Source organism: Myotis yumanensis, unplaced genomic scaffold, assembly GCF_028538775.1.
Source record: "Myotis yumanensis isolate MYYU_CA2020_CCGP unplaced genomic scaffold, mMyoYum1.0.hap1 SCAF_14, whole genome shotgun sequence".
NCBI classification, from domain to species: domain Eukaryota; kingdom Metazoa; phylum Chordata; class Mammalia; order Chiroptera; family Vespertilionidae; genus Myotis; species Myotis yumanensis.
In genome coordinates, this window is record NW_027223765.1 from 2346003 (window position 1) to 2370500 (window position 24498).

The following is a 24498-nucleotide window of genomic DNA, read 5'->3' on the forward strand; positions in this document are numbered from 1 at the left end:
GGGGGCTGGAGTCTTCTTTTTTCTTTTTTCCTTCTTTTTTATTTTATTTATTTATGGTTTTTTAAATCTCTCTTTAACATGGGTGACAGTTTGCCCTTGCGAAGGGCACTGCAGATAGAGTGAGACTGGGGGAGGGTAAGACCTGGGGGAGGGGGAGACTGGGGGAAGGGGGAGACTGGGGGAAGGGGAGGCTGGGGGAGGGGGAGGGGGAGACTGGGGGAGAGGGAGACCGGGGGAGGGTGTGACTGGGGGAGGGGGAGACTGGGGGAGAGGGAGACCTGGGAAGGGGAGACCGGGGGAGGGGGAGACTGGGGGAGAGGGAGACCTGGGAAGGGGAGACCGGGGGAGGGGGAGACTGGGGGAGAGGGAGACCAGGGGAGAGGGAGACTGGGGGGGAGACCTGGGGAGGGGGAGAGTGGGGGAGGGAGAGACTGGGGGAGGGGGAGACCGGGGGGGAGGGGGAGACTGGGCCAGGATGGAGCCAATCGAGGGTGGGTGTTACTAGGACCAGCTCCTGGCCCTTGAGGGAGCCCAAGGCCCTTCGGGGCTCTGTTGAGCCGTGGGCACCTGAGAAGTGAGCAGCCCTTGGGTGGGCAGTGGCACACGGGCCTGGCCCCCCTCCATGAGCTGGTCCATCGTGTCTGGCACATGGATGAGCCCAGTAGCTCACACCTCATCATTATGACGCGGGTTTGATTGGCTCTGTTATTGCCCGGAGCCCCTTTATCTCTTGCTGCGCCCCAGGAAGTAGACACACACCCCCTGTGCGCACACACACACACACACACAAACAGGCTCAGGGGTGCTAAGGGCTGGGCAGGTGGCGGGGCAGGGAGCACAGCCTCCTCTGCTGTCTGACCGGCGGCCCGAGGGCAGGAGCCGGCGGCCTGGGGCTCGGGCATCTGCGGTTGTCTTCCCGCTACATTCTCGCGGCCAGACCCACAGCACCGGGCACAGAAGCTGCGGGCCTGGCTGGGCCTCGGGCCGGATGCACTGGGGGACCTTGGGGAAGCCCCGCAGGTGGGCACATCCGTCCACGGTGCCCCCATCCACCCACACCAGGAGGCAGGAGCTGGGCTAGTGGTGAGAGGCTGGGTGGCTGGGTGCCCCTTGGCAGTGGCCTGTGGGGCCCGGGCAGCCCGGGCGGGAGATGCTGGCCGAGACCGAGCATCAGAGCAGAGGGCTGGCAAGGAGGCCCTGGGTCCTGCCCTCAACGCCACACATGCCCCTGGAGGGTAGGGGCCAGGACCCAGGGGGCACAGACCCCTGCCACCGAGCCCACAGGAGAGCCAGCCCTCCCTGGCTTTAGGGGGCCGGGCTGAATCCGTCACCCTTTCCCCAGGGGGGCCTTGGCACAGGGTCTAGGGACATGCCCAGCCTCCTGCCAGGCTAAGGGGAGCCGGAGACGGGAAGTGGGGGCTGGGCAGGTGGCGGTCCTGAGAGACTCCATGGCAAGGCCCGGCTGTGCCACACGAGCTGCGGCCCTGGGCCCAGGCTGGACCATTTCACACCGGCCCAGGCCAACCTCCTGCCCCGCCTGGGCCAGGGTTCCTCCCATCCCACCGGGGGGCCCGGCCCCTGGCGGGCGGAGCCTCCCTCCCAGCTGCCAGGATTAATTTGGTGATTAATCCTGATCCGCCTGCTCAGGACACTTCCCTGCTGCTGGCCTGGCCTGGCCTGGAATAGAGACATTCGCTCTCGCTCGCTCTGGGAGGGGCAGCGCCTGGAGGCCGGAGGTGGGGAGTCCACTCTGAGGGTGAGGCCCGCCCTCCCCCAGGCCCTGCCAGCACATAGGGGCTGCCTGCAAAGGCGGCCAGTTACTAGGTGTACCAGTTAATAATGCGGTTGACCCTTTACCGGTTAATAATGCGGATACCGGTTATTATGAACCCGTGGTGCCTGCTGCTCCCCTCCCTCCATGGCATTCTGGGGACTTGGTTTCCTCCGGGGCTGGGAGAGCTGGAAAGAGGAGGTGACTGGGAGGGACAAGGACGAGGAAGGTCCGTCGCCCCGGGAAGGAGGTGTCAGGCGGGCAGGGGAGCAGGGGAGGGGGTCCTGGAGCCCCAGCCCGGCCCTGGTGCCATCTTGCTCAGCAGGCTCCTTTCAGGGTCCCCCCCACATGGGGCCCTGCAGCTTCACATGCTGGGACCGAGGCGCCCCCCGCGGTCTGCTGAGGCAGAGCCCTCCCTAGACCATGGCTGTCACGGACAGGCCAGCTGTCTGCCCAGTGGGGTGGCCCCGGGGTGCTGGGGGCCCTCCCTCTCCCCCTCCCCTGGAGACCCCCCTCCAGCCCAGGCCTCCGCCCTGGAACCGGGGCTCCCCCCTGAGTTCCATTCCCGGCAGCCTGAAGGCTCAGTGTCCCCGGGAGGCTCGGGTCACTGGGCTCCGGGTGGTGGGACCTAAATGGTAAAAGTGGGACCGTCCTGAGGACGCCGGCGTGGCTGGTCACCTGTGTCCTTCTCCCCCAAACCCTCTGGCCCTGCAGGCGAGCCCCCTCCCCCCCGCCTGGCTCCCCGCCGCCCTCGCTCAGGGAAGTGCGTGCTCTTGCTCCCTTGGTGTCCTGAGGCCCACACCCGCCCTGGCCCCGGACGCAGCCCTCCCTCCTCTGGCGCTGGCGGCGTGGCACCGTCCACAGCGGACGCGTGAGGCCCAGGGCAGCCCCGGACGCAGGGCCAGGGCCTCTCCTCAGGCAGATGGAGGAAAACACCCTGATGCCCCGTAGCCCGGGTCCACGCGTCTATCCCACCCCCAGCCCCCCTTCCCGGGGTCACCCCGAGTCACAGGCTCACTCTCCAAGGAAACGTCCTGCAGCGTCTTTAATGCTCTCGCGGGAAGATGAGGCCAATTCCAGCCTCGAGCGCAAGTGACACCCTATTTATAGCGTCTGGGGGGCTCCTTCCCGAATCGTCCCCACAGGCCCCCCAGGCCCCCACAATCCTGACACGTGCAATTTGCCCGACAGATCTGTACGCCGCCCCCGCGCCCCTCCAGCCAGCGGAGGACAATGACGTGGAGGCGAGGCAGGCAGTGGGCGAGGCGGGCACGGGCGGCTGCTGTGTGTGCCCAGGCCTGTGCGTGCCCGGCCCCTGGAGTCTGGCTTGCCTGGTAGAATCCCTGAGGTGGACCATGGGTGGGGGGGGGCATGACCCCACCCCCCTTCAGGCGGTCAGAACCCCCCACTGGCCGCAGCCGTGACCGCGGCTCTAGGACCAACAGATGCCCAGCCCCAGGCCCCGCACACCACAGGCAGGGCCGTCCTCAGCGCCCAGTGAAGAGATGGGGGCCGCTAACCCCTTGCCCTGCTCCCCCCCTTCCTTCAGCCCTGAGCGTGGAGGGCAGAGGTGGCGTGCCCTGCGCTCCCCACACCCTGGGGGGCTGGGCAGCCTGAGGGTGGAGCCAAACAGCGGGTCTGCCTCTGGCCCCTGGCATAGGCACGTTCCTGCACCTGCACGAGGCCTTCCAGCAGGTCTGGCCCCGCCTATGCCCCCACCTCCCCTCCCCTTCAGCTTCGTCCGTTTGGCCGGCTCCTGGACGCTCTGCGACAGGGACCTACTGTGGGCGGGAGCGGCCCTCCTGGCTCCCTCGCCCGCGGGGCAGTGTCAGCTCCGTCCCTGGGTGCCACCCACACTGTCCCCACACCGGGGCGGTCACCTCTCCCCTCCCTTCTCCCCTCCTCTCCCCGTCTCCCCACTTCCTCCACGGAGAGCAGCAGACCAGGTGTGAGGGGTCTGGGCAAAACACAGGAGCCGGCAGTGGCTCTCGGCCTTCCTGACAGAGGGCGCTGGGCCTCCCATCAGGGGACGGCGGAGGCCAGGTGCCCAGCCTGGAGTCAGCAGGTGGAGCCTCGCGGCTGGGCCTTTGGCGGGCAGGTCTGAGCGCAGGCAGCTCTGTGGGTGCTGAGGCCGGTGGCAGCAGGTTCCAGGCCCGTCCCCGGATCGCTCACGCGTGGATGGCGTTGGCTACGTCGGTGAAGACCAGCCGGCTGGGCCTCTGCACCGGGCCCTGGGCCGGGAGGGTGGTCTGCGGAGAGAGTCAGGGCATCAGGGGCCTCGGCCAAGGCCACGCGCTCTCTGGCCCGGCAGCCCCACTCCCCGCCACTGCCCAGGCCTCCCTGCCAGCTCAGCCTAGAAACCAGGCCTGGCGCAGATGGCCCCTCCCCAGGCCATGCCCAGTGGCCTGGCAGCAGCACCCGGGCCGGGGCTGGTTAATGATGCATGAGCCACGGCTCCTGGGAGCAGGGCTCACCTCACAGCCCAGCCCAGCGCAGGCCCAGTGGCGGCTGCACAGAAAGCAGCTGGCGCAGTGCCTGAGCGTCAACCTAGGAACCAGGAGGTCACGGCTCCATTCCTGGTCAGGGCACATGCCCAGGCTGTGGGCTCGATCCCCAGTGGGGGGCATGCAGGAGGCAGCCGATCTTTGATGCTTCTCTCTCTCTCTCTCTCTCTCTCTCTCCCTTCCTCTCTGAAATCAGTAAAAATATTTTAAAAAAAGAAAAGAAAAAAAGAAAACAGCTGTCACAGCTCAGGAGTCCCATGGGCCGGCGACTGCGATCTCAGCCCCATTTCTTGACGATCCCCAGGGCAACGTGTCCTGAGCGCGGTGACCGGGACTGGTGGCCAAACCCGGGCGCCTCTGGACCCCCAGCCGGGCTTTGCCTGGGTCCAGTCCCCTAATTCTGCCTCTGGTAGGGCCAGACCCTCCCCGCAGCCTGTGGGTCAGGGAGGAGGGATGCAAAGGGCCTCCATGGGGGGACCAGGCCTCCTCCTGCTGCTGTGGCCTTGGGGTTTGGGGCCTGAGGGCAAGCGGCCGGGCAGCCCATGACTTGGCAGGAAGACCACACAGGCCCCGCCCTGTGGACGTAGGAGGCGAGACCCACCGGCCTGGGGTCTGTCCGTTACTAGGGACCCATCAGTCTACTCAGAGCTGCGCTGCCCCCGGGGACCCAACCGCCCCCACTTAGGACCTCGGCTCTCCGGGAGCAGAGGGGCCAGGCCCGTCCCCAGCATCTGCCCCGGGCCCCTCCTGCTCTGCCAGCTGCCCCTGGCACAGGGGAAGGAGCGGAGATTCGCATTCCCAGAGGAGCAGACTGGGTTCTGAGTGGCCAGGGGGCTCCTTGCAGGGCCTGGCGGGTCCCCGGGCTGCCCCGGCCTGGCCTTGCACGGAGGGGTGTGGGCCACGGAGCAATTCTGCCGATTTCTCAACAAACCTGACAACGTCCCCCCCCCCCCCCCCCCCCGCCTCCCCGAACAGCTGCCTCCAGCCTCCTGGCAGGTGCTGGAAGGTGCACGAGGAAGGAAGAGGGAGGTGGGGGCGGGGAGGGGGGGTCATGGACGGGCGCGGGCTGGGGAGCCGGGCAGCGCCCACCTTGCCCTGCGGGGCCTGCGCGGCGGCGGCGGCGTCCCGGCCGTGCTCCAGCAGCTCCTGCTCCAGCTCATCTTGCTCCTCCGTGGGGTCGAAGTTGTACATGGGCATGAGCTGGTGGCGTAGCTTCTCCAGCCTGGGGGGAGGCGGGGAGGGGGAGAGGCTGCTTGGGACACGGCAGGCCCTCCCCTCCCACCGCAGGCCCTGCCGGCTGGCCAGCTGAGCCACAGCTCACAGCCACGCGAGGAGCCCGCCATTTCCCCTGCGCCAGCCTGGGAGGCACCGTGTCAGAGCGTCACCTGTGGGTCCCGGGGGACTGCCTAGGCCCGGCCTGTGCCACCCACAGCTGCTGGGCGGCGGGTGGGGGAGGGCCCGTGGCAGTTAGCTCAGAGCAGCCGGGCACGGGGCCTGGCACGGGTGGCTGGGCAGTTGGCTGGAGGTAATCCCCACCTCCCCGTTTCTCTCCCCCCCCCCCCCCTGCCCCCATCCCAGGGTCACACCTGCCTGGCCAGTGTGAGATCCCAGGGAGAGGGCTCCACCTTCCTGCGGAGAAAGTGGCCTCCCTCTCCCCTCTCTACCCTTGCCCTGACTCCCTGACCAGGGAGCGCCGGCGCTGATGGCGGGGGGGGGGGGGGTGGGGGGGGGTGGGGGGGGTGGGGGGGTGGGGGGGGTGGGGGGGGGGGTGGGGGGGGTGGGGGGTGGGGGGGGTGGGGGGGTTGGGGGGGGGGTCCCCTGGTGAGGGCTCCCCTTTCCCACCCACATGCCCTGCAGCCGCCCGCACCGCCATGGGCTGGAGTGCTGGGAGGCGGGGAGGAGTTACCTCCTCTTCTTCCTGATGTACAGGACCTGCAAGAGAAGGGGCCCTGATTAGCAGTGGCCTCGGGGCAGGGGACATGCTGAGGCTGGCGAACGGGAGACCGTGGGTCCCCAAGTCCTCAGGACCCCACCCCAGGACACACGCCTCCTGCACCTGTGTCTCCCTTTGAGGTGCGTGAGAGGCCGACATGCCCTGGAGGAGCAGTGCGGGCAAAGGTGGGCTCGACTGGTCTTCCCAGGCGGCTGGTAGGCCCACCGCTGCCCGCACTGCCCGCGGCTCCAGGCACTGGGCGCCTGCCTGGGACTCCTCAGGGCTGAAGGGGGAGGGCATCACTTCAGCACACCCCTCCCCCCACTTCGTCCAGGCCCAGTGAGCGAAGAGGACAGGAGACAGGCCCAGTCGGCGTGGCTCAGTGGTTGAGCATCGACCTGTGAACCAGGAGGTCACGGTTCGATTCCTGGTCAGGGCACATGCCCAGGTTGCCGGCTCGATCCCCAGTGCGGGGCGTGCAGGAGGCAGCCAACCAATGACTCTCTCTCATCACTGATGTTTCTATCTATCTCTCTTCCTTCCTCTTTGAAATGAATAAAAACATGTTAAAAAAACAAACCTCACTGTCCAGCAGCAGCCCCCCTCCTCCAGGAAGCCCTCCAGTGGGACACAGCCTGGCTCTGACCCGTTCCTCCTGGCACCCAGCATGGCAGGGCTGAGGCTGGCATGATGGAGAGGAAGCAGTGCTCAGGGAACATCTATGGGCCTGTCTCCTGGTGCCCAGGAGCTGTGTCCTGCCCTCCATGCCTCTGCCCGTAACCCCCCCTACCTCTCGGCTTTGGCAAGAAGGCTGTCCCCCTGGCCCTGCGATGTTCCTCCAGGACCCAGGGCAAGGGACTTCTCCCAAGGTCCGGGATAACAATCTTCCGTGGAAAATTACAAGGGCAGGTTCTAGGTCCTGCTTGGCCCCTGAAGCTGGGGTGTCTCCGGCTGTTTAACCGCATGTGGGTGCCAAGGGGAAGCGCTGGCGCTCTGCCCCGCCCACCCCGAGACACTGCTCAGCCCGCCTCGCTCTGGGTGTCGCGTCCGGCCCTCTTGCTGGCCGGCACTCACTCCCTGGCTGTGATCCGGGGCCCGTGGGGCCATATGGCAACCTGGCCACGGACGCACCATCTGCAGCCTGTGTGTCAGAGCAACGTCCTGAGCTGAGGCCACCGGAGCCTGAGAGGGGCGTGGGCAGGAGCCACCGCTGCCAGGCCGCTGGGGGACCTCAGGGGACCCGCCCTGCCTGGCCTCAGCCTGCACAATCTCCAGTGATCCCTCAGGACGCTCTGAGTGTCCCTGTATCGTCTCAGAGAAAAAGCTCAGACCTTCGCCCTAGCTGGTGTGGCTCAGGGGATAGAGCGTCAGCCTACGGACCGAAGGGTCCTGGGTTCGATTCCGGTCAAGGGCAGATACCTCGATGCAGGCTCCTCCCCAGACCGGGCCCTGGTCAGGGCTCATGTGGGAGGCAACCAATTGATGTGTTTCTCTCACGTTGATGTTGCTTTCTGTCTCTCCCTTTCTCTTCCACTCTCTCTAAAAATCAGTGGAAAAACATCCTTGGGTGAGGGTTAAAAAAAAAAAAAGCTCAGATTCCAGGTGCAGATGCCAGCGCTGGCAGCACCCTGTGCACCAGGGGGGACCCTGCAGCGCCCGCCCCCCCAGCAGCCTCCATCCTCATGTCTGCCCCTCTGCCTTTCCCGTGACGTGGGCCAGGCTCCGCCCGGAGGCCTCAGCTCTGAGGTGGCCTCCTCGGTTGTCCTGACCACCCAGCCTGGAAAGGTGCCCCCCACCCCGAGCCCAGTCCCTGTGGGGTGCTGACTGCTGATCCAGGGCAGGTGCCAGTGGATGAATGAATGAACACGCCCGGGGCCTGTTCGCAGAGCCTCCGCCCAGACTCCGAGACTCCTGTAGCCCCCACCCTCATCGGCCACCTGGGCTGCTCGCTGCTCACAGAACCTTCCGCCTCCAAACTCTGCCCCCCAGGAACCTCCACCCGGAAAACACCCTCCCTCCTCCTGTGTGGCCTTCGTGGCCCAGCTCAAAGCACCATGCGTTTCTCAGACCTTCTCCGGTTCTTCCGCTTGGAGGCGGCCTCTCTGGTCCCTGGGCCCCAGTGGACAGATGCCCAGGGAGGGGGAGGACTGCATGATCGTGAACAGACAACTGTCTTCGATCAGATTCTCTACGATCCGAACCTGACCCCTCCTCAAACGGAAGGTCACGGGACAGCCCAGCCGCCCGGCTCTCACCATGGCCACGGCCAAGCCGATCACCGTGATGATCCCAAAGGACAGGAGCATCGTGCCCACGCCGGCTGCGCCGCTGCCCACACCAGGCACCCTGGTGTCGTTAAAGCTGGTGGCTTCTGGGCCAAGGGCGGTGGGCTCGGAGGCGGGCCCGTCTGTGGCGGGCTCCAGGTTAGGCTCAGAGGTGGGCGGGCGGGTGCTGAGCCAGTCCCTGGCCGACAGGAGCCTGGAATTCATGCTGACGTCGAGACTGCCTGTGGCCACTCCCTTCTGACATCAGGAGTGTCCCAGCCTGTGGCCCGGCTACGCATGTAGGCGGCCACCTCCTTGCATAAGGGGCCTCCCTGCTTCCCTGGATGCTGGAAAGGAAAGAGTAAAAAACATGAGGCTGCGGATGGGACTCAGTGGTGAGAGGAAGCCCCCTAAGTTCTGAAGGCACCAGGGAAATGCAGGTTGGAGGACAAGGTCAAGTTCAGGGGACATCGGACACGTGCTTTATATAGCTGCAGCTCCCAGGGGCTTGAGGACGTGGCGACAAAGCCTTGCCCCTCTTTGTGGGGGAGATGGCCATGGGGAGCGCACTCTCACTCAGAAGCATTGTAGGTAGCAGGTAGCAGGAGGTTTGAAGAGAAAGTGTCTCCCCTGCATAATACCCCCTCTCCCCCTCCCTCCTCTCTCCCGTCCCCTCCCTCTTCATCTCCTGCTTTAAGAAAGAAACACTACAGTTTTTTCCTTTTCTGGAGGAAACACTTGCCCAAGGGTCAGACGGGCCTGGCTTTAAATTCCAGCTCAGCCACTTGACCGGAACATCCCAGACAAGTCACCACCTGTGTCTGTTTCTGAACCTACGATGTGCCTTCTCCTCCCCTTCCCCCTCCCTCCCAGGGCCAGAGGGTCATGGAAATGCCAGAGTGAACCAGTCCCTGGAGAGGAAGGAGCTCAGCACCCAGTCAATGTCAGACCTTCGCCCTCAGGCCAACAGGGAAGTCACAGAAGCCCCCGGACCCAGCTCACGGTGTGGCCCAGGCTGTGTGTGGAGTGGGGGTGGGGACAGGCACAGGGAGACCAGGAGGCAGGAGGGAAAGAAGCTACAGTCATGCCCTCTGGCAGGCTCTTGGGGTCACTGACCCCCTGCAGGGGAGCTAGTGGCTGCCAGGGACAAGGAGAAAGGCCAGGGAGCGCGCCTTCCGAGCACGGATGGAGCTTTCGCTCCGAGGTGCCTTCTCCTCCCCTTCCCTCTCCCTTGGGACCAGAGGGTGGGCGAGGTGCCAGCCCAGGATGGGGCTGAGGCCTTCCCAGGCCAGGGGGGGGGGCCTGGGTAAGGCAGGGTGGGAAGGGGTCCCAGCCAGGCTGGGGAGAAGAGGGGTGCACAGCACACAGCTGCACACAGACCCCCGTGCTTGCTCCTGGCTCTACTGGGTGCCTCCCCCGGGCAGGCGATGGGTGTGTGAGGTTTGCACACACCCGTGCTGGTCCCTTAGGAAGGGGCACGGCTGGCAGACGGACATAGAGTGGGAGAGGCTCGCTCCTCTCACGCCCTGCCCTCTCCCTCCATCGAGGCTGGGCAGGTCAGGAGCCCCAGGTCCTTTCCTGGCTCTGCCATTGACCCCAGGAGTGACCTTGGGCCAGACCCCTAACCCTGACTCTGGGGCTCATTTACTCCTGTGTCCAAAGGAGAGAAAAGGCCTTGCTCACCATTGTTGGGGGCTAAAGGGCACGAGAAGCCGGGATGAAAGGGGTCGCGACCTCCGAGAACCGCATTCCGCTCTCCACCACGGTCCTCAGTCCTCCCTGACCCAGTGCCCATCCCGCCTCCGCCATCCGTGATTCCTCCGTTCCTGCTGAAGCGGCGGCCTCAGCGCTTACCTAATCCTCTCCGGGACGCGCAGCTCAGCCTCTCGGAGAGCCTAGGGGTGGTGGCCACAGGCAGGACCAGGCGGGGGAACCCCCGGGCCTGGGGTGACGGGCGGCGGGTCCGACCAGAGGTCCGCCGTCCCTGCTCGCTCCGCGCCCGGGCTGAGCCGGCGCCTCACCGCCCGCAGCCGCGAGCGCGCGCTCCGCCAGCCGGGCCGGGAGGGCAGGGCAGGACCCTCCGCGGGGGGCGGGGTCCAGCGAGCAGCCTGGCGGATCCGTGATGCTCCAGCGCCTCCTCCCTCCCCCCGCCGGCACCGCCCACAGAATTCCGATTGGCTGCCAGGCCCAGATCCCGTTCGCCACTGGTCGGCTCGCCTGTCGCTCGGATAAGGCTCCGCCCCCAGCGGGAGCCAGGTGGTAGTTCTCCGACACCACCCCTCACTCCCGTGGCCTCAGCAGGAGTCCCGCGGGTACCGTGGGTGACCAGGCCCTTCTTGGGCCGGAGCTCTGGCCCTGGGCCAGCCCGGATCCACCTCCGCCAGGACAGACTCGCGCTCCACACGCAGGCGGGCGCTGCGCTTGGGGAGAGGGGTGGTGTGATGATCGGAGTGGAAGTGCTGGGCACCCCGACCCAGCCGGCCCACGTGTACCCCTCACAATAGCCTCCATCTAGGGCGCGATCAGCTCAGCTCAGGGAGAGGCCTTCAGATACCTTCTTTTCTTAGTTATGTTTATTGATTTGAAGGGAGAGGGAGAGACAGTTAGAAACATCAGTGATGAGAGAGAATCAGCTGCCTCCTGCACGCCCCACGCTGTGGATCCAGCCCGCAACCCTGGCACGAGCCCTGACCAGGAATCGAACCGTGGCCTCCTGGCTCATAGGTCGATGCTCAACTACTGAGCCACGCCGCCCTTCAGATACCTTCGAATCCTCAGGTTTTCAAAGGAATTTATGGGGGATCGTCGAAGTAATTTGTTACAACTATTGATTCCCGGCGGCTCCCCGGGGCCGGGACGGAGCCCGGGGAACTGCATGTTCACTAGTTTGGTGAACAGTGATCTCGTTAATAACAGATTCTGGGGAGGGGAGGGGGCGTTGGCCGGACACACTGCGGGACACTGCCGTGAATTTCACAGGAGCAACTGAGGCCCATGGAGAGCCAGGCACCTGGACATGGAGAGCCGGGCACCTGGACATGGAGGGCCGGGCACCTGGACATGGAGGGCCGGGCACCTGGACATGGAGGGCCGGGCACCTGGGCAAAGCCTCACGACGCGGTTCAAGCCCTGGTCTCCTGCTTCCAACCCTAAAGCGGGAGCGAGAGGAACTAGAGCCGCCCTGGGGTTCGGTTGTCACCTGCCCCCGCCCTCGCCCCCGCCCCCGCATGGCTCAGTTCACTCCCTCGCCCTCCAAAGTGGTACCCGCCTCAACACTGGGACCCGCACAGGTGCAGCTCTACCTGCCCATTGGCTCTGCTAGACCACGCCCCTGGACTTAGCACCAACTCTCGAACCCAGGACCGGCTGATGACATGCCTCCTTTCGGACTGGCTACCTCCCGCCGGGCCCGGTACCCACATGCCAGCTCGGAGCAGTCACCGCGGGCTGGAGCCGTGTTTCCGGGAGGTCGGCCCCCCACGGAGCAACCCCGCACACAGCCGTGCACTTTCCCGCTCGGGGGCCCGCGGGTGCAGTGGGAGGGGGGGTTCACCGCCCGCAGGGGACTCTCGGGTGCTACTCGGTTGGCGCTAGGAACCCTGGAGCTGGGCGACCGGGTCCGCCCGATCCCTTTCTCTGCTGCGCCGACCCGGAAGCCGGGCGTCGGAGGGTGTGCACCGCGGGCCCGCACTTCCGGGATCCGGTCCCCGGGCCTTCTCTCGGGGCCGGCGGGCGGGTCGGGTATCCCTTCGCGCAGGTATGCGCTGGAGGTGGGGGTCGGGAGGGGCGGGGGGTGCCCGGGCTGCAACACCTGGGAGAACCTCACCCCAGCCCCGTGTGCATAAGGGGAAATGGGCCTGGGGAGGCGACTTGCCCGCATCATGGACTTTGCGGTGCGGGAGCGAGAGGGAAGCTGGGCCCCTGGCTTCGGCCTCCGCGGCGCTCGGTGGACAGGCCGGGGCCCTGGGTTTGCGTCTTGCCCGGGACAGCTTCCCCCAACCCGCCTCGCGGAGCCTCCTTTGCTCCCGCCTGCTCTGCAGATGCGCACCCAGGACAGGCTCGGTGGAGCTTGTCGGGACCTTGGTCCGTGTGAAAGGAAAGGGTATCACTGACTCAACACCTTCCGTGAAGGGTTTGTGCAACTCAAGTGCAAAATGAGCAGAAATTGTCAGCATGTTAGCTGGCAAGTCATGCCGCCATGTAGGGTTATGGGTTGAATTGGGGGGCGTGGCATTTTCGCGTCCAAATCTATGACAGTCCAGGCAAAATAGCAAAAGCAGAGTCCCGCAAAGGCACCCCCCCCCCCGCTCCCCCCCCCCCCCCCCCCCCCCAGAGCATATAACATCGAGTCCCTTCTGACTGCTGGGCTGGCTCCCAGACCCTTGACATTCAGGGACTAACACACCGCTGGTCATAAAATTGGTGTTATCTCCCCCATGTGATGGACAAGGAAACGGAGACCCGGAAATGATGCTTTTCCCCAAGGCCACCTACTCTGGGTCACACAGATTTGTCCAACACCCATGCCCGGGCCCTGGCCTGTATATCAGCAGGGGCTGAGCTGTGGGTTCAACCCACCTCCGCTAACAGCGTGAAGGAACATCACTGGCCAAGACCAGAAGGACCGAATAGGTGGGGGAGGCTCAAAATGGAGTCTCGGAGGTGACAGCGCCAGAGCGAGCCCTTGCCCGGCAGCAGGTCGGGGGGGGGGGGGGGGGCATGGGGCTCAGCAGCTGGACTGGTTCTCCTTCCCCCCGCCAGGTGGGCAGCACGCCTGAAGGCCAGAGCCGTGACCTCTGCCTCTCCCCCAGCGGGGCCAGTGACCAGCCTCGGCAGCTGACATCGCAAGGACGACGTGGGGGCTTGGGCGTGCTCGGGGGAGCCTTCCCGGAGACATGGAGCTTTGGGGTGGAATGCTGCGGGCCCTCCTGTCTGGCCCCGGGAGGCGGGGAGGCACTTGGTGCCGGGCCTTCAGTTCCTGGCGACCCCACCAGCCTCAGGCTGGGTTGAGTGCCACAGAGCTGGTCAGCCAGTGGACGGCGGTCTTTGAGAAGAGGGGCATCCCCGAGGCCCGGGAATCCAGTGAGTACATCGTGGCTCATGTCCTTGGAGCCAAAACAGTTAAGTGCAGTGATGTCCAGTGGGGGGGGCCAGAGCACCTTGGGGAGAAGGGGAGTGGGGGGAGGGGGACCTGGGGGAAGGGACTTCCGGGCTTCTTGGCCCCACTGAGAGTGCTGATCTGAGGGTGACGCTATTTTTCTGGAGGAATGCCTTAGGCCCGTGGTCGGCAAACCGCAGCTCATGAGCCACATGCCGCTCTTTGGCCTCTTGAGTGTGGCTCTTCCACAAAATACCACGTGCGGGCGCGCACGTACAGTGCGATTGAAACTTTGTGGCCCATGTGCAGAAGTCGGTATTTTGTGGAAGAGGCACACTGAAGGGGCCAACGAGCCGCATGTGGCTCTCGAGCCACAGTTTGCTGACCACTGCCTTAGGCGGATACTTAACTCGTACATCCAACAAACTCTTATGATGTGTGCCAGCCTCACTGGCCAGGGATGGCCAGGGTGGGGCCCATAGGCATTGTCCACATAAGGAACCTGGGCCAGGGCCTCTGGACCAGGGGAGCCAGCCACTCACATTCTCTGTGGCACAGTTTCAGAGCCTGAGGCCGGGACTTCGGTTGAAGCCCCTGACCCCCGGGCAGCTACAGTGCGTCCAGGAGCTGAGTAGCCGCAGACTGCAAAGGTGAGCACCCCTGGGCTGGCCCGAGGGCTCCGTAAGGGGCAGGGCTTCCGCTCCCCCCAGCCCCAAGTTCACGATCAGGGAGAAGGAGTGTCCAAGGGCTAGGGAGGTGTTTGGGATGAGGGAGTGATGAGAGGGGGGTCAGAGTAATAAACAGGAAGAAGGTAGGGAGGGAAGGCCTTGGCTAGGGTCCCGGGGCCCAGGAGACGTGACCCTACCTTACACTTTCGGCCGCAAGTGTGCTGTATCCCTGACCCCAGGCGTGTCCTCCTGGCCCAGGTCTGCACTCTAACCCCCCGCCCCTCTGCAGGATGCCTGTGCAGTACGTCCTTGGCGAGTGGGACTTTCGTGGGCTCAATCTGAAGATGGTACCCCCAGTGTTCATCCCTCGGCCGGAGACAGAGGTAGGTGTGCCCACAGGACAGCCGCCTGGGGAGGAGTATGGGGTTCAGAACACTTGTCTTGCCCCAGACTTCCTCCAGAGGGCGCTGGGACCCCATGGCTGCTATCCTTCCAGGCAAACCTCTGTGTCCTGGCTGGTTGGGTAGATGGGGCCCAGAGGACAGAAGTCTCCGGCTGGCTTCCTTGACTGTCCTTTTATCCCAAGCCATCGCCCCTGCCACCAGGGCTTGCGGTGGCTCCGGGAACCGCAGCTGGTGCTGTTTATCAAGTGCCTCGCCTGTGCCTGTCGTCCCCTGGGAGTCGGCCCTTGGACCAGTGGCCTGCCCAACCCATAGAACCTGTAGGAAACCGATGTCCTCTTTCTCGGGAGGCGGAGAAAAAGTGGGGAGGGCTCTCGCTGGGGACCTGGGGGCCTGGTACAGCCGTGTGACCCCAGCAGGTCACTGCCCCCTCTGGGCCCAGACGATGAGCGGGTTGGGCCTCCAGACGAGGGTCCTTTTAGATCTACCATCTGGTGAAGCAATCACCTCTGTCCCTCACGTCGGTAGGACTGGGGAGGTGGCCCCAGCAGGGTCGCTTGGCCGGGCACCCCGATCCGGGATGTTCCTGTGACTCTTCTTGGGCTTCCCTCTGTCCTCATAGGTGGCAGAGCTGGAACCGGGGAAGAGCAGGGGCTGGGGCTGGGGGGGCCGGTGGGGGAAGCCAGAGGGTGCCAAGTTCTGAGAAGGGGGTGTTTCTAGAAACACAAACATTCCTGGGAAAGACCAGGCCTTATCTGCCTGCCCAGCCGGGGACCCACCTCACTGCCCAGTGTCAGGGGGGACAGTAGGAACCTCAGACCTTGCTGAAGTCACAGGGCTGCTGAGGGCTGGCACGGTTGGGGGGTGGGAAGCAGCGGGCAGCATGGGGCAGCACTCAGACACCCTGACTCCCAGTCAGGGCCCCATAAATCCCATGGGCCTGTCCCACATGGGGCTGGCTGAGCCGGGAAGGGGAGCTGAGACAGAGTAGGATGTGGCCTGCTACCTGCAGGCTTTTGGGAGGCCCTGTGGCTCCCCCAAGCATGTGACCTCTAGCTAGGAGGTCACTCAGGGTTCCCTGAAGCTGCCAAGGGTCAGGGTCTGGGAGGGAAGCTACCGTGGTGACCTCTGAGTCCCCTTAGGCTTGACCTGGCCCCAGTCATGTCCTCCCAGGTCTGAGTGTAGACTTCTGGCTCCACTGTGGCCCCCTTTCCTGGCTGGGTCTGGGCCAGAGAGCAGCTCTGTGCAGCGGGAGGGGGAGAGGGGGGGCTGTGGTTGGGAGCCCAAGTCCTCGCCTCACTGTACAGACATTTCTCAGAACTTGCCCGGTTTACCCCAGTGTGAAGCCACACCGGGGGGGCCTTACCAGGAACTGGAGAGGACGTGGCCTGTGGCGGCAGCGGGAGCGCGGGTACATGCGAGGGATCATGGTGCCTGGCGGGCCAGGTTTTCCCTGCGGTGGGAGGCGGCACGGGCCCGGCCTGCGGGGTGTACGGTGGGCCCAGGCGGAGGGGGAGCCGTTCCCGCCGGCCTGGGCGTGAGGCTCTGCGGGGTGCGGGAGGCTCAGGGCCTTTCTGTGATGGGCTGGAGGGAGGCAATGCACCGCCCTGGGACGCCCCACATGGACACCCCACAGGGACGAGATCTTGGCAGGGGTGCTCATGGCACCAGGTCCTGCTGAGGCCCGGGCCAGCCTCTTGAGGGGGTGGGGTCCTGAGGAGGCAGTGGCTCCAGGCAGAGCCGACCACTGCCTGCTCCCCGTCTCCCTCCTGCGTGCCCCTCTGTCCGCACCCCACTCTGTCCTCGTTCACCTGGGGAAGGCGCCTGGGCCTGTGACCGGCTTGGCTCGCAGCCTCCCCCAGGGGCCTCCTTCACGCTGAGGGAGGCCCTTCACGGGGTCAGGAAGGGAGTGTCAGGGCTCCTTGGGTGTGGTCTCCCCCCACCCCCGGTGGTTCCACAGCCAAGGACCCTCCTGTGGTCTGTGTGTGAGAGAGAGGCGGCGGGCACAGTCCCAGCCTCACAGCCTGCCCGGGCGGCCATTCACATTGTGGCTCGTGTCTCTGAGGTTGGGGTGTCTGTGAAGTGGTGGCCAGTGTGGTGGGCTGAGGAGTCATTCTCCAGCCAGAGCAGGTCTGTCTGCGGCCAGGAAACCAAGAGAGCCTCCCACCTGACAGCCTCGGCCTCCCACCAGCCGCTCGGCGCACGGCCTCGCCACCAAGACCGCAGGCCACGGCCACAGCCCCAGCTGCTCGGTGCCAGTCCCAGCGCCGTGGGCCCAGTTTGCTGCCGGCACCCGAGTCTCCGCAGGGCTTGGCACAGGCCGGGGGCACCTGAGGGCAGTGCCTCTGCCTGGAGCCAGGTCATCTCCCTCGGAAGCATACCTGTTCGGTGCAGCGGGGCTTGGAACAGGCCCGGGGCATAGCTGTTCGGTGCAGTGGGGCTTGGAACAGGAAAGGCGGCCGCCAGCCAAGCTCTGCTGCCTCGGACTCGCTGCCCGGGGGCAGGTGACCGCTGCTCCTGGGGGTGGGTACCCAGCAGGAGGCTTGGTCTCTGTGCCAAGACCCGCGGGGCCAGGCTGACCCTTCCTCTGATCCAGACCGCGCTGCCTTGCAGGAGCTGGTCGAGTGGGTGCTGGAGGAGGTGGCCCAGAAACCCCGTGCGGTGGGAGCCCAAGGCGGCCCCCTCATCCTGGAGGTGGGCTGTGGGTCGGGAGCCATCTCCCTCAGCCTGCTGAGCCAGCTGCCCCAGGTGAGCGTCCTCAGCACCCCTCCCCTCCCAGGAGACTGGCTGGTACTCACTGGCCCTGCCCCCGTCTCTGCCAGGAGCACTGGAAGGGCAGCTACCAGGCTTAGGGCAGCCCAGCCCGCCTGGTCACAGCCTCCACCTCCCATACCTTCTGTCTGGCCTGGCCCTGGCGCAGGGAGGGGAGGGGTGTGGGTATCCCTCCTTCTCTGGCCGGGGCTGGTGAGGCTGTGGTCCCAGGCCTGGCCTCTCCCAGCACCTGCCTCCCATGTGCCCTTCACTTGTTCCTGGGGCAGAGCCGAGTCATCGCTGTGGATAAGGCAGGAGCCGCCATCTCCCTGGCCCGAGAGAACGCCCAGAGGTAGGCGGGCTCAGGGACCGGAAGGTCAGGGTGCGGGGCACCAGGCTCGGGCCTGATCTCAGCCCCTGCTCAAGTAACAAACCCACTGACGTCCACTCCCGAGAAGGGGGAGGCACTGGGGCAGCCTGGCTGGCTCCCAGGGGGATACAGTGGATCGTGGGCCCAGGGGTCTCACAGCCCGGGAAGGGCTTATCCTCCCAGGCCTCGTAGCCAAGGGTAGGAGTCTGCCCTGTGCTCAGCCCTTCCCATCTCTCCAGGCTTCAGCTGCAGGACAGGATTTGGATCGCCCCCCTCGATGTGACCTTAGGTACCTTTCCTCACCCAGCTTCCCTGGGGTGGGGTCCTGCGGACAGGGCTGCTGGGTGGATGAGGCGGTCTGCAGAGCTGGGGGCTTCCCAACACTTATTCTCTCACACACACACACACACACGCAAATACATGTGCACACATGCACAGGCACATACATGCACACGTGCGCACATGCATGCACACAGGGGGTATTAGACCAGTCCTTGCTGAGGACAGGCCAGTCCCTGTTGCCTCCTGGACTGACCTGACCCTGGAGGGGACCAGCCCTAGGGTCTTTCTTATCTTCCAAATCCCTGTAACTAATGCGTTATCTAGCGCCTGCTTTGTTGTCAAGAGATAAGCAGAAGCTCTAGAGAAATCCTTTAAGACCGAAATACTTGAGTGCCCCTCTGGGCACTGACCTGCAAGTCTGGCTTATCTGGTCCAGAGATAGGCTCCCCGGGGAAAGGGGTGACCCAGGGGCATGGTGGTGGGCCGAACTCCACACTTACCTCCCATTCTCTGCTGTGATCCCTGTGACCACAGAGGGCAGCTGGGCACACCTTCTGCCCTGGGGCCCCATGGACCTGCTCGTCAGCAACCCTCCCTACGTCTTCCACCAGGACATGGAGCAGCTGGCCCCTGAGATCCGCAGGTGCGGGGTGGGGTGGGGTGGGGTGTGACGGGCCGGCCTGAGGGCGAGTGGGGTGGGTCTGCCCTGGAGGACCACTGTGGGGGTGGGGGAGGGATGGAGGAGAGGCTGAGGGATGCTGTCGGTGGAAGAGAGCTCACTCCAGAGCCCACAGACCCACTTGGGTTCGGCTTCTGCCTTCCTGAAGACCCTGGACAACCGCTGGCCTCTCTGAGCTCAGTTTCCTGCCTCTGAAAGGGGGCGGCCGAGCTTTGCGGGCCACGGAGGGCTCAGCGGTGACACTGCAGAATGTCAGACAGAACAGAGTGCATCGAAGGAGCTCGTTTTACAGAAGACTGAGGCCCAGAGGGGGAAGGCGCCTTGCCCCAGGTCATGGGGGACTTGGCAGGAAAGCTGAGACCAAAACTACTTCCGGCTTTGCACTGAGCCATCCTGCTCTCCAGTGGGCTGAGAGCCTGGGGTAGCCCAAGAGCCCCCACACGGACAGTGGCCATGGGTTAGGGTGCTGGCTCCCCTTCCCAGGCTCCCAGGCCTCCCCAGACCCAGAATAGGAGCAGCCTGTTGTGGGGAGACAGGCTCACGCCTGGGGCACTGCCTGGTGTGCGCTGCCGGTGGGCCATCGGGGGAACTGGAGCTGCCGGCATCTGGGGCCTTCTCTGAGCCCTCAGCCGTCCTCTCGGCCCAGCGTGCAAGGGCACGGGCCCCTCGTGGAGGCTCTGCTCAGCTCTTGCACACTTTCCCGCGCGCCTGTCCCGCTCTCACCCCCTGCTCCCCTCAGCTACGAAGACCCCGCAGCCCTGGACGGTGGGGAGAAGGGCATGGACGTCATCGTGCACCTCCTGGCCCTGGCCCCTCGCCTCCTGAAGGACTCCGGGTAGGGAGGGGATGGGTCCCCTGGTCAGTGTGTCCTGCGCCTGCCCTGGTGGTCACTCCGCCCTGCCCAGCTGAGCTGGCCCTTTTCTCCCCCATGTAGAAGCCTCTTCTTAGAAGTGGACCCCAGACACCCAGAGCTGGTCGGCAGCTGGCTTCAGCGCCGGCCGGGCCTGTCCCTCGAGCTCGTGGCTGTGCGCAGAGACTTCTGCGGGAGGTGAGGCTCCCCTCCCCGAGCCCCACAGCCACGGGTCCTTCCACTGGCCCATCGGCTCCGGCTGGGGACAGGGTGCTGTTCCCACTCCCTGCTCCTCCCCGGGCCCAGGCAGTGACTGGCTCCTTGTTGTTGTGTCCTAGGCCCCGGTTCCTGCATATCCGGAGGTCTGGGCCGCACGGTGGCTGCCCTGTGGACGCCTGGCCAGCGCCCCAGCCTGCCGGAGTGCCCGGATGACACTTCCTCCTGGACTGCTCCTGGGAGAGGTGGGCGCCTTCCAGAGCTGGTGCTGGCGCATTCCCACGACTCTGGGTGCCCTGCTCTCCATTTTAGGAGACTTGGGGCAAAAGGAAGGGCAGGGGTGTCCTTCCTGCTTCCCGGGGCAGCAAAGAGCAAGGGCACCCCCAGTCCAGCTCCAGAGCTGAGGGACCCAGGTGCCCAGTCTGGCAGGGCCAGTGCAGCTGCTTAGCGTCTCTGGTGGGACAGCTTGGGAGCGGGGAGAGCTGGCCAATAAAGTGTCAAGGGTGGACATGGTGGCCTGATGTGTTGTCACCTTGGTCTGTGGGTCCTCTGACCCCTCGCCCAGCAGGGTGGCATGGGAACGGTGTGGAGGGCGGCACCCAGGTGCTCCTGGCCTCGCATGCCGGGCCCTCCACCACCCGGCCGAGTTCCCACGCTTCCCTGCAGACCTGGGAGGGACCTCCCCGCAGCTCTGGTCTGTGCAGACTCGTGGCTGCCAGGGGCCTGGAGGGAACCTGCAGGTTGGCAGGTGCTGGTGAGCCTGTACCAGGGGGTTCAGGGGGACCTGGCAGCCAGGCAGGCTCGTCCATCACACTCCCCTCCCTGCCGGTGACTGCAAGGGCCTGGCCTGCCGGTGCCTGTGGCTGGTGGCAGCATTCTCTGCTGGAGCAGGATGCTGGGTTCTGGGATTGTCTCGTGTGGGACCTTGGGTAGCAACTTTGAGACGCTGGCTCTTCTGGTTCCCGGGCCAGAGGCGGCGGCAGCCTCCTGTGCTCTGTCAGCTAGGTGGAGTGTGCAGCTGGCATCGAGTGCCCACTGCCTGGGCAGGGACTCCACTTCATGGCTGTTCCGGAAGGAACCTGGGAAGGCTGGGCGGGGACCAGCTGAGCGAGGCTCTGGCCTCCTGTGCCCTGTGCTCCGCCTCTGCCCGCGGGTCCTCGCCAGCGCCGCCCTCCCCTCCTCCTGTGCCGTGGGCTTCCCTGACCAGCAGTTGGTGTCCCCTGTCCCCCAGCCGGGGCCACACCTCGGCTGGTGCTGGCTCCCCGGAAGCTCGCCCTCCTGACCGCAGGCCCATCGCTGAGGGAAGGGAAGGCCTTGGCAAGCATGGCCGCCAAGGAATAATGATGCAGATGACAGCGTAGGGACCGCTGAGGTCACTGAAGCAGGAGCCACCCTTGGGACAGCGTCCTTCCCAGAAAGCCGAAAAGCTGGACTCCCCCGGGAAACAGGCCCAGGGCGGGGCCTCCAGCCGCCACCGGTGGGGCCTTGGACCTGGAGCTCCATGTCGGAGCCACACCAGCCTGGGTGCAGGTCCCAGCCTCCGCCCCTCCCCACGGTGTGGCCTTGGGCAGAAGCCTTCACCTCCCTCAGCCTTGGCTTCCGAGCCTGAGAAATGGGCCCAAGCGCTTTTATCTCACGGGGGGGGGGGGGGGGGGGGGGCGGGGCGTGAGCCTGGGACACCCTCTCACGGGTGTTGTGCTTCAGAGGGAGCAGAGGCGGGTCCTGCGTCCTCGGGCACCTGGCGCTTGGCACCGACAGGCAGGCAGAGACTCTGAACTCTGCAGGGAGGGGAGGCGGGGTTTCAGTCTTGGGTTCAACTTCTCTGCCTCTGGAGCTGGAGCCACAGGAAGCTGGCAGCCCGGCAGCGGGTCTCCCCACCGCCCCTCCTCTCCCTCCTCACCAGGGCACAGAGCTCTGAGGTCCAGGCCAGAGCAGCTGGTGGCTCCAGCCCGGGGAAAGCAGGCCACCGCCCATCTCCCCCTACCCCCCTCCCTGCCTCGTCCTGGAGCCGGAGCCAGAGACGCTGCCTCCTTTGGCCCTGGAGGCGGGACAGGCCGAGGTGGCCCCTGAGAGACGTGTCTGCTGCCCACTCCACCCTCCAGCAGAGCCCTGCGTGGGCAGAGGGCGCCGGGGTCTGATGGCGTGCTCGGGGCGGACAAGCCTGTCCCCTCTGACAGCCGCCCAGTTGGCTGTCTCCCAGCTGCCCATGGGTTTGTCTGCGGGATGCATCTGGTTGCTTTACTGAACCCTTCCTGCTCTCACCCACTCCCACCTGGACCCAGGGCCGTAACTCCCCAATCCCTGCCCTAAACCCTGGCCGGCTCCCCATGACTGCATGTGGGTCAGTGGCCTGGGAAAGGCCCGGCCCACCCCAGGCCCTTGGCGCTCTGCGCAAGCTCCTGGCAGAACAGGGCCCGGCCAGCCTTAGGTCAACGCAGCCCTGAGGGTGTCCATCCCTGGCACCCTGGCCGCTTGTGGATTCTTTTTGTTTGTTTTGTTAATCCTCACCCGAGGACATTTTCCATTGATTTTTTTTTTTTAAATCTTTATTGTTCAGATTATTACATTTGTTCCTCTTTTTTCCCCCCATAACTCCCCTCCTTCCAGCTCCCACCCCACCCTCCACCCTCACTCCCCACCCACTGTGTTCATCCATAGGTGCATGATTTTTGTCCAGTCACTTCCTGCATCTCCCACACCCCTTTTCCCCCCAAGAATAGTCAGTCCATTCCCTTTCTATGTCCCTGATTCTATTATAATCACCAGTTCATTCTGTACATCAGGTTATTTATTCACTTGATTCTTAGATTCATTTGTTGATAGATGCATATTTGTTGTTCATAATTTTTATCTTTACCTTTTTCTTCTTCTTCCTCTTCTTAAAGGATACCTTTCAGCATTTCATATAATACTGGTTTGGCGGTGGTGAACTCCTTTAGCTTTTCCTTGTCTGTGAAGCTCTTTATCTGACCTTCAATTCTGAATGATAGCTTTGCTGGATAAAGTACTCTTGGTTGTAGGTTCTTGGTATTCAGCACTTTGAATATTTCTTGCCATTCCCTTCTGGCCTGCAAAGTTTCTGTTGAGAAATCAGCTGACAGTCGTATGGGTATTCCCTTGTAGGTAATTGAGCCTCTTTCTCTTGCTGCTTTTAAGATTTTCTCTTTGTCTTTTGCTCTTGGCATTTTAATGATGATGTGTCTTGGTGTGGTCCTCTTTGGATTCCTTTTGTTTGGGGTTCTCTGCGCTTCTTGAACCTGTAAGTCCATTTCTTTCTCCAGGTGGGGGAAGTTTTCTGCCATTATTTCTTGAAATAGGTTTTCAATATCTTGCTGTATCTCATCTTCTGGCACTCCAATAATTCTGATATTAGTCCGCTTAAAGCTGTCCCAGAGGCTCCTTACACTATCTTCACACTTTAGGATTCTTTTTTCATTTTGCTTTTCCAATTGGGTGTTTTTTGTCGAATCTTTGGTTTGATTCTTGAGCTCCTCTGGTCTGCTATTGGGTATAATATTCTTTATTTCAGTCCGTGTATGCTTACTTTCTAATTTCTTTATCGTAGCATCGAGGGTCTCATTAGTTTTCGTGAGGCTCTGCACAAATTTATGGCAAGCCCTCAAAATTGCGATTCTTAGCTCCATATCCTCCATTTCTGTCATGTTTTTTTGTCTCCGCATCTTTTATGCTTTCTTGGTGCACCCCCTTGTGTTCTCTGTACGCAGTCTTGTTCTAGCCAAGCCTTAATTGTTGTAGTTAACACTAGAGGGATTTGACCACCAGGCCGACTGGCTGTAGGAATCAGCTGAGCGGAAAACGTCTGTCTTCTGGGGAGGCGCTAATCCAGCCTTTGCCTGAGGCAATTGGCAAATGGCTGTGCGCAGGGCCTGGGCGGGGCGGGCTCAACAGGGCGGGGGGAGGGAGCCGCTATGGCCACTCTCAGTCCGTCCCCAGGGGCTCTGCGTCTCTGTCCCCACAACCGCTGCAAACCTCGGAGGGGCCGTAGCCAGACAGTCCCGCTTCTCCCGTTTGAGTCTGGGTCCCTAGAGACTCGCCCGGATCTGTAGCCCAGAGTCTGAGACTCACTCCTGATTGAAAACGACAACCGCGCCCTCAGCCGCCAGCCCGCTTTGCGCGCGCACCGCCACACCACCGCACCGCCGTACCTTTAAATTTTCCACACTACGCCTCCTCTGAGCGTCGGAATGCTGTTGTTTTTGCTTCTAGTTGAAGAGTCTCTCCTCAGCCAGCCTTCCTGTGGTTCTGGTTGATGTCCTTTCCGACTTTTAGTTGTATTTTTGAAGTGGTTGTTTACGGCGGCAATCTCCGGTGTTTACCTATGCCGCCATCTTTGATTCTCTCCATTGATTTTTTTTAAAGAGAGTGGAAGGGGGCTGGTGAGAGAGAGAGAGAGAGAGCCATCCATTGGTTCCCTCCCACACTTGCCCCAATGGGCTGGGATCAAACCTGCAACCCCAGTATGTGCCCGTGACCAGGAGTCAAACCGTGAGCCTCTGTGCACAGGCTGACGTTCTAACTGCTTAGCACGCTGGCCGGGCCACTTCTGGACTCTTCTCTGCTGCCCCAGACGCCGGCCTTACTGCAGAGCTCCATTCCCAAGCCATGCCTCCCTCCCTTCGCCCAGCCCAGGCGTCTGTCAGCAGCGCCCTTGCCCCCCGCTGCCATCTGAATCACACTCCTTCGGGCTCTG

The 24498-nt window shown here is 64.0% G+C and overlaps 2 protein-coding genes across 6 annotated transcripts; one reads left to right on the forward strand and one right to left on the reverse strand.

Annotated features, from left to right (window-relative positions):
- Window positions 1–2791: 2791 nt before the first annotated feature.
- CUNH3orf18 (chromosome unknown C3orf18 homolog) lies at window positions 2792–10538 on the reverse strand. 2 transcript variants are annotated; one of them, XM_070390996.1, is made up of 5 exons: window positions 10327–10538; window positions 8464–8819; window positions 6182–6207; window positions 5365–5497; window positions 2792–4020 (listed from the first exon to the last, which is right to left on the reverse strand). In XM_070390996.1, the coding sequence occupies exons 2-5, from the start codon at window positions 8695–8697 to the stop codon at window positions 3940–3942; spliced, it is 474 nt and encodes a 157-aa protein (XP_070247097.1). In that variant the 5' UTR covers window positions 8698–8819; window positions 10327–10538; the 3' UTR covers window positions 2792–3939. The 2 variants fall into 2 exon arrangements, with proteins under 2 accessions (XP_070247097.1, XP_070247098.1); XM_070390997.1 differs by lacking the exon at window positions 10327–10538 and adding an exon at window positions 10156–10232.
- A 1628-nt stretch (window positions 10539–12166) lies between these two features.
- HEMK1 (HemK methyltransferase family member 1) lies at window positions 12167–20288 on the forward strand. Of its 4 annotated transcripts, none has more exons than XM_070390999.1 (11): window positions 12167–12229; window positions 13234–13592; window positions 14129–14220; window positions 14528–14621; window positions 17253–17387; window positions 17678–17742; window positions 18000–18049; window positions 18577–18685; window positions 19461–19556; window positions 19656–19769; window positions 19910–20288. In XM_070390999.1, the coding sequence occupies exons 2-11, from the start codon at window positions 13368–13370 to the stop codon at window positions 20001–20003; spliced, it is 1074 nt and encodes a 357-aa protein (XP_070247100.1). In that variant the 5' UTR covers window positions 12167–12229; window positions 13234–13367; the 3' UTR covers window positions 20004–20288. The 4 variants fall into 4 exon arrangements, with proteins under 4 accessions (XP_070247100.1, XP_070247101.1, XP_070247102.1 ...); XM_070391000.1 differs by lacking the exon at window positions 12167–12229 and adding an exon at window positions 12815–13134; XM_070391001.1 differs by lacking the exon at window positions 12167–12229 and adding an exon at window positions 12815–13104.
- Window positions 20289–24498: the final 4210 nt, after the last annotated feature.

Excerpts from the sequence above, each read along its gene's own strand:
- CUNH3orf18 (XM_070390996.1), bottom strand. The coding sequence starts at position 8,697 with ATGAATTCCAGGCTCCTGTCGGCCAGGGACTGGCTCAGCACCCGCCCG. Across the intron at positions 6,208-8,463 it reads TCGGCTTGGCCGTGGCCATG|GTCCTGTACATCAGGAAGAA; the intron begins GTGAGAGCCGGG and ends CTTCTCTTGCAG. Across the intron at positions 5,498-6,181 it reads TACATCAGGAAGAAGAGGAG|GCTGGAGAAGCTACGCCACC; the intron begins GTAACTCCTCCC and ends GCCTCCCCCCAG.
- HEMK1 (XM_070390999.1), top strand. The coding sequence starts at position 13,368 with ATGGAGCTTTGGGGTGGAATGCTGCGGGCCCTCCTGTCTGGCCCCGGG. Across the intron at positions 17,388-17,677 it reads TGCTGAGCCAGCTGCCCCAG|AGCCGAGTCATCGCTGTGGA; the intron begins GTGAGCGTCCTC and ends TTCCTGGGGCAG. Across the intron at positions 19,770-19,909 it reads CGCAGAGACTTCTGCGGGAG|GCCCCGGTTCCTGCATATCC; the intron begins GTGAGGCTCCCC and ends GTTGTGTCCTAG.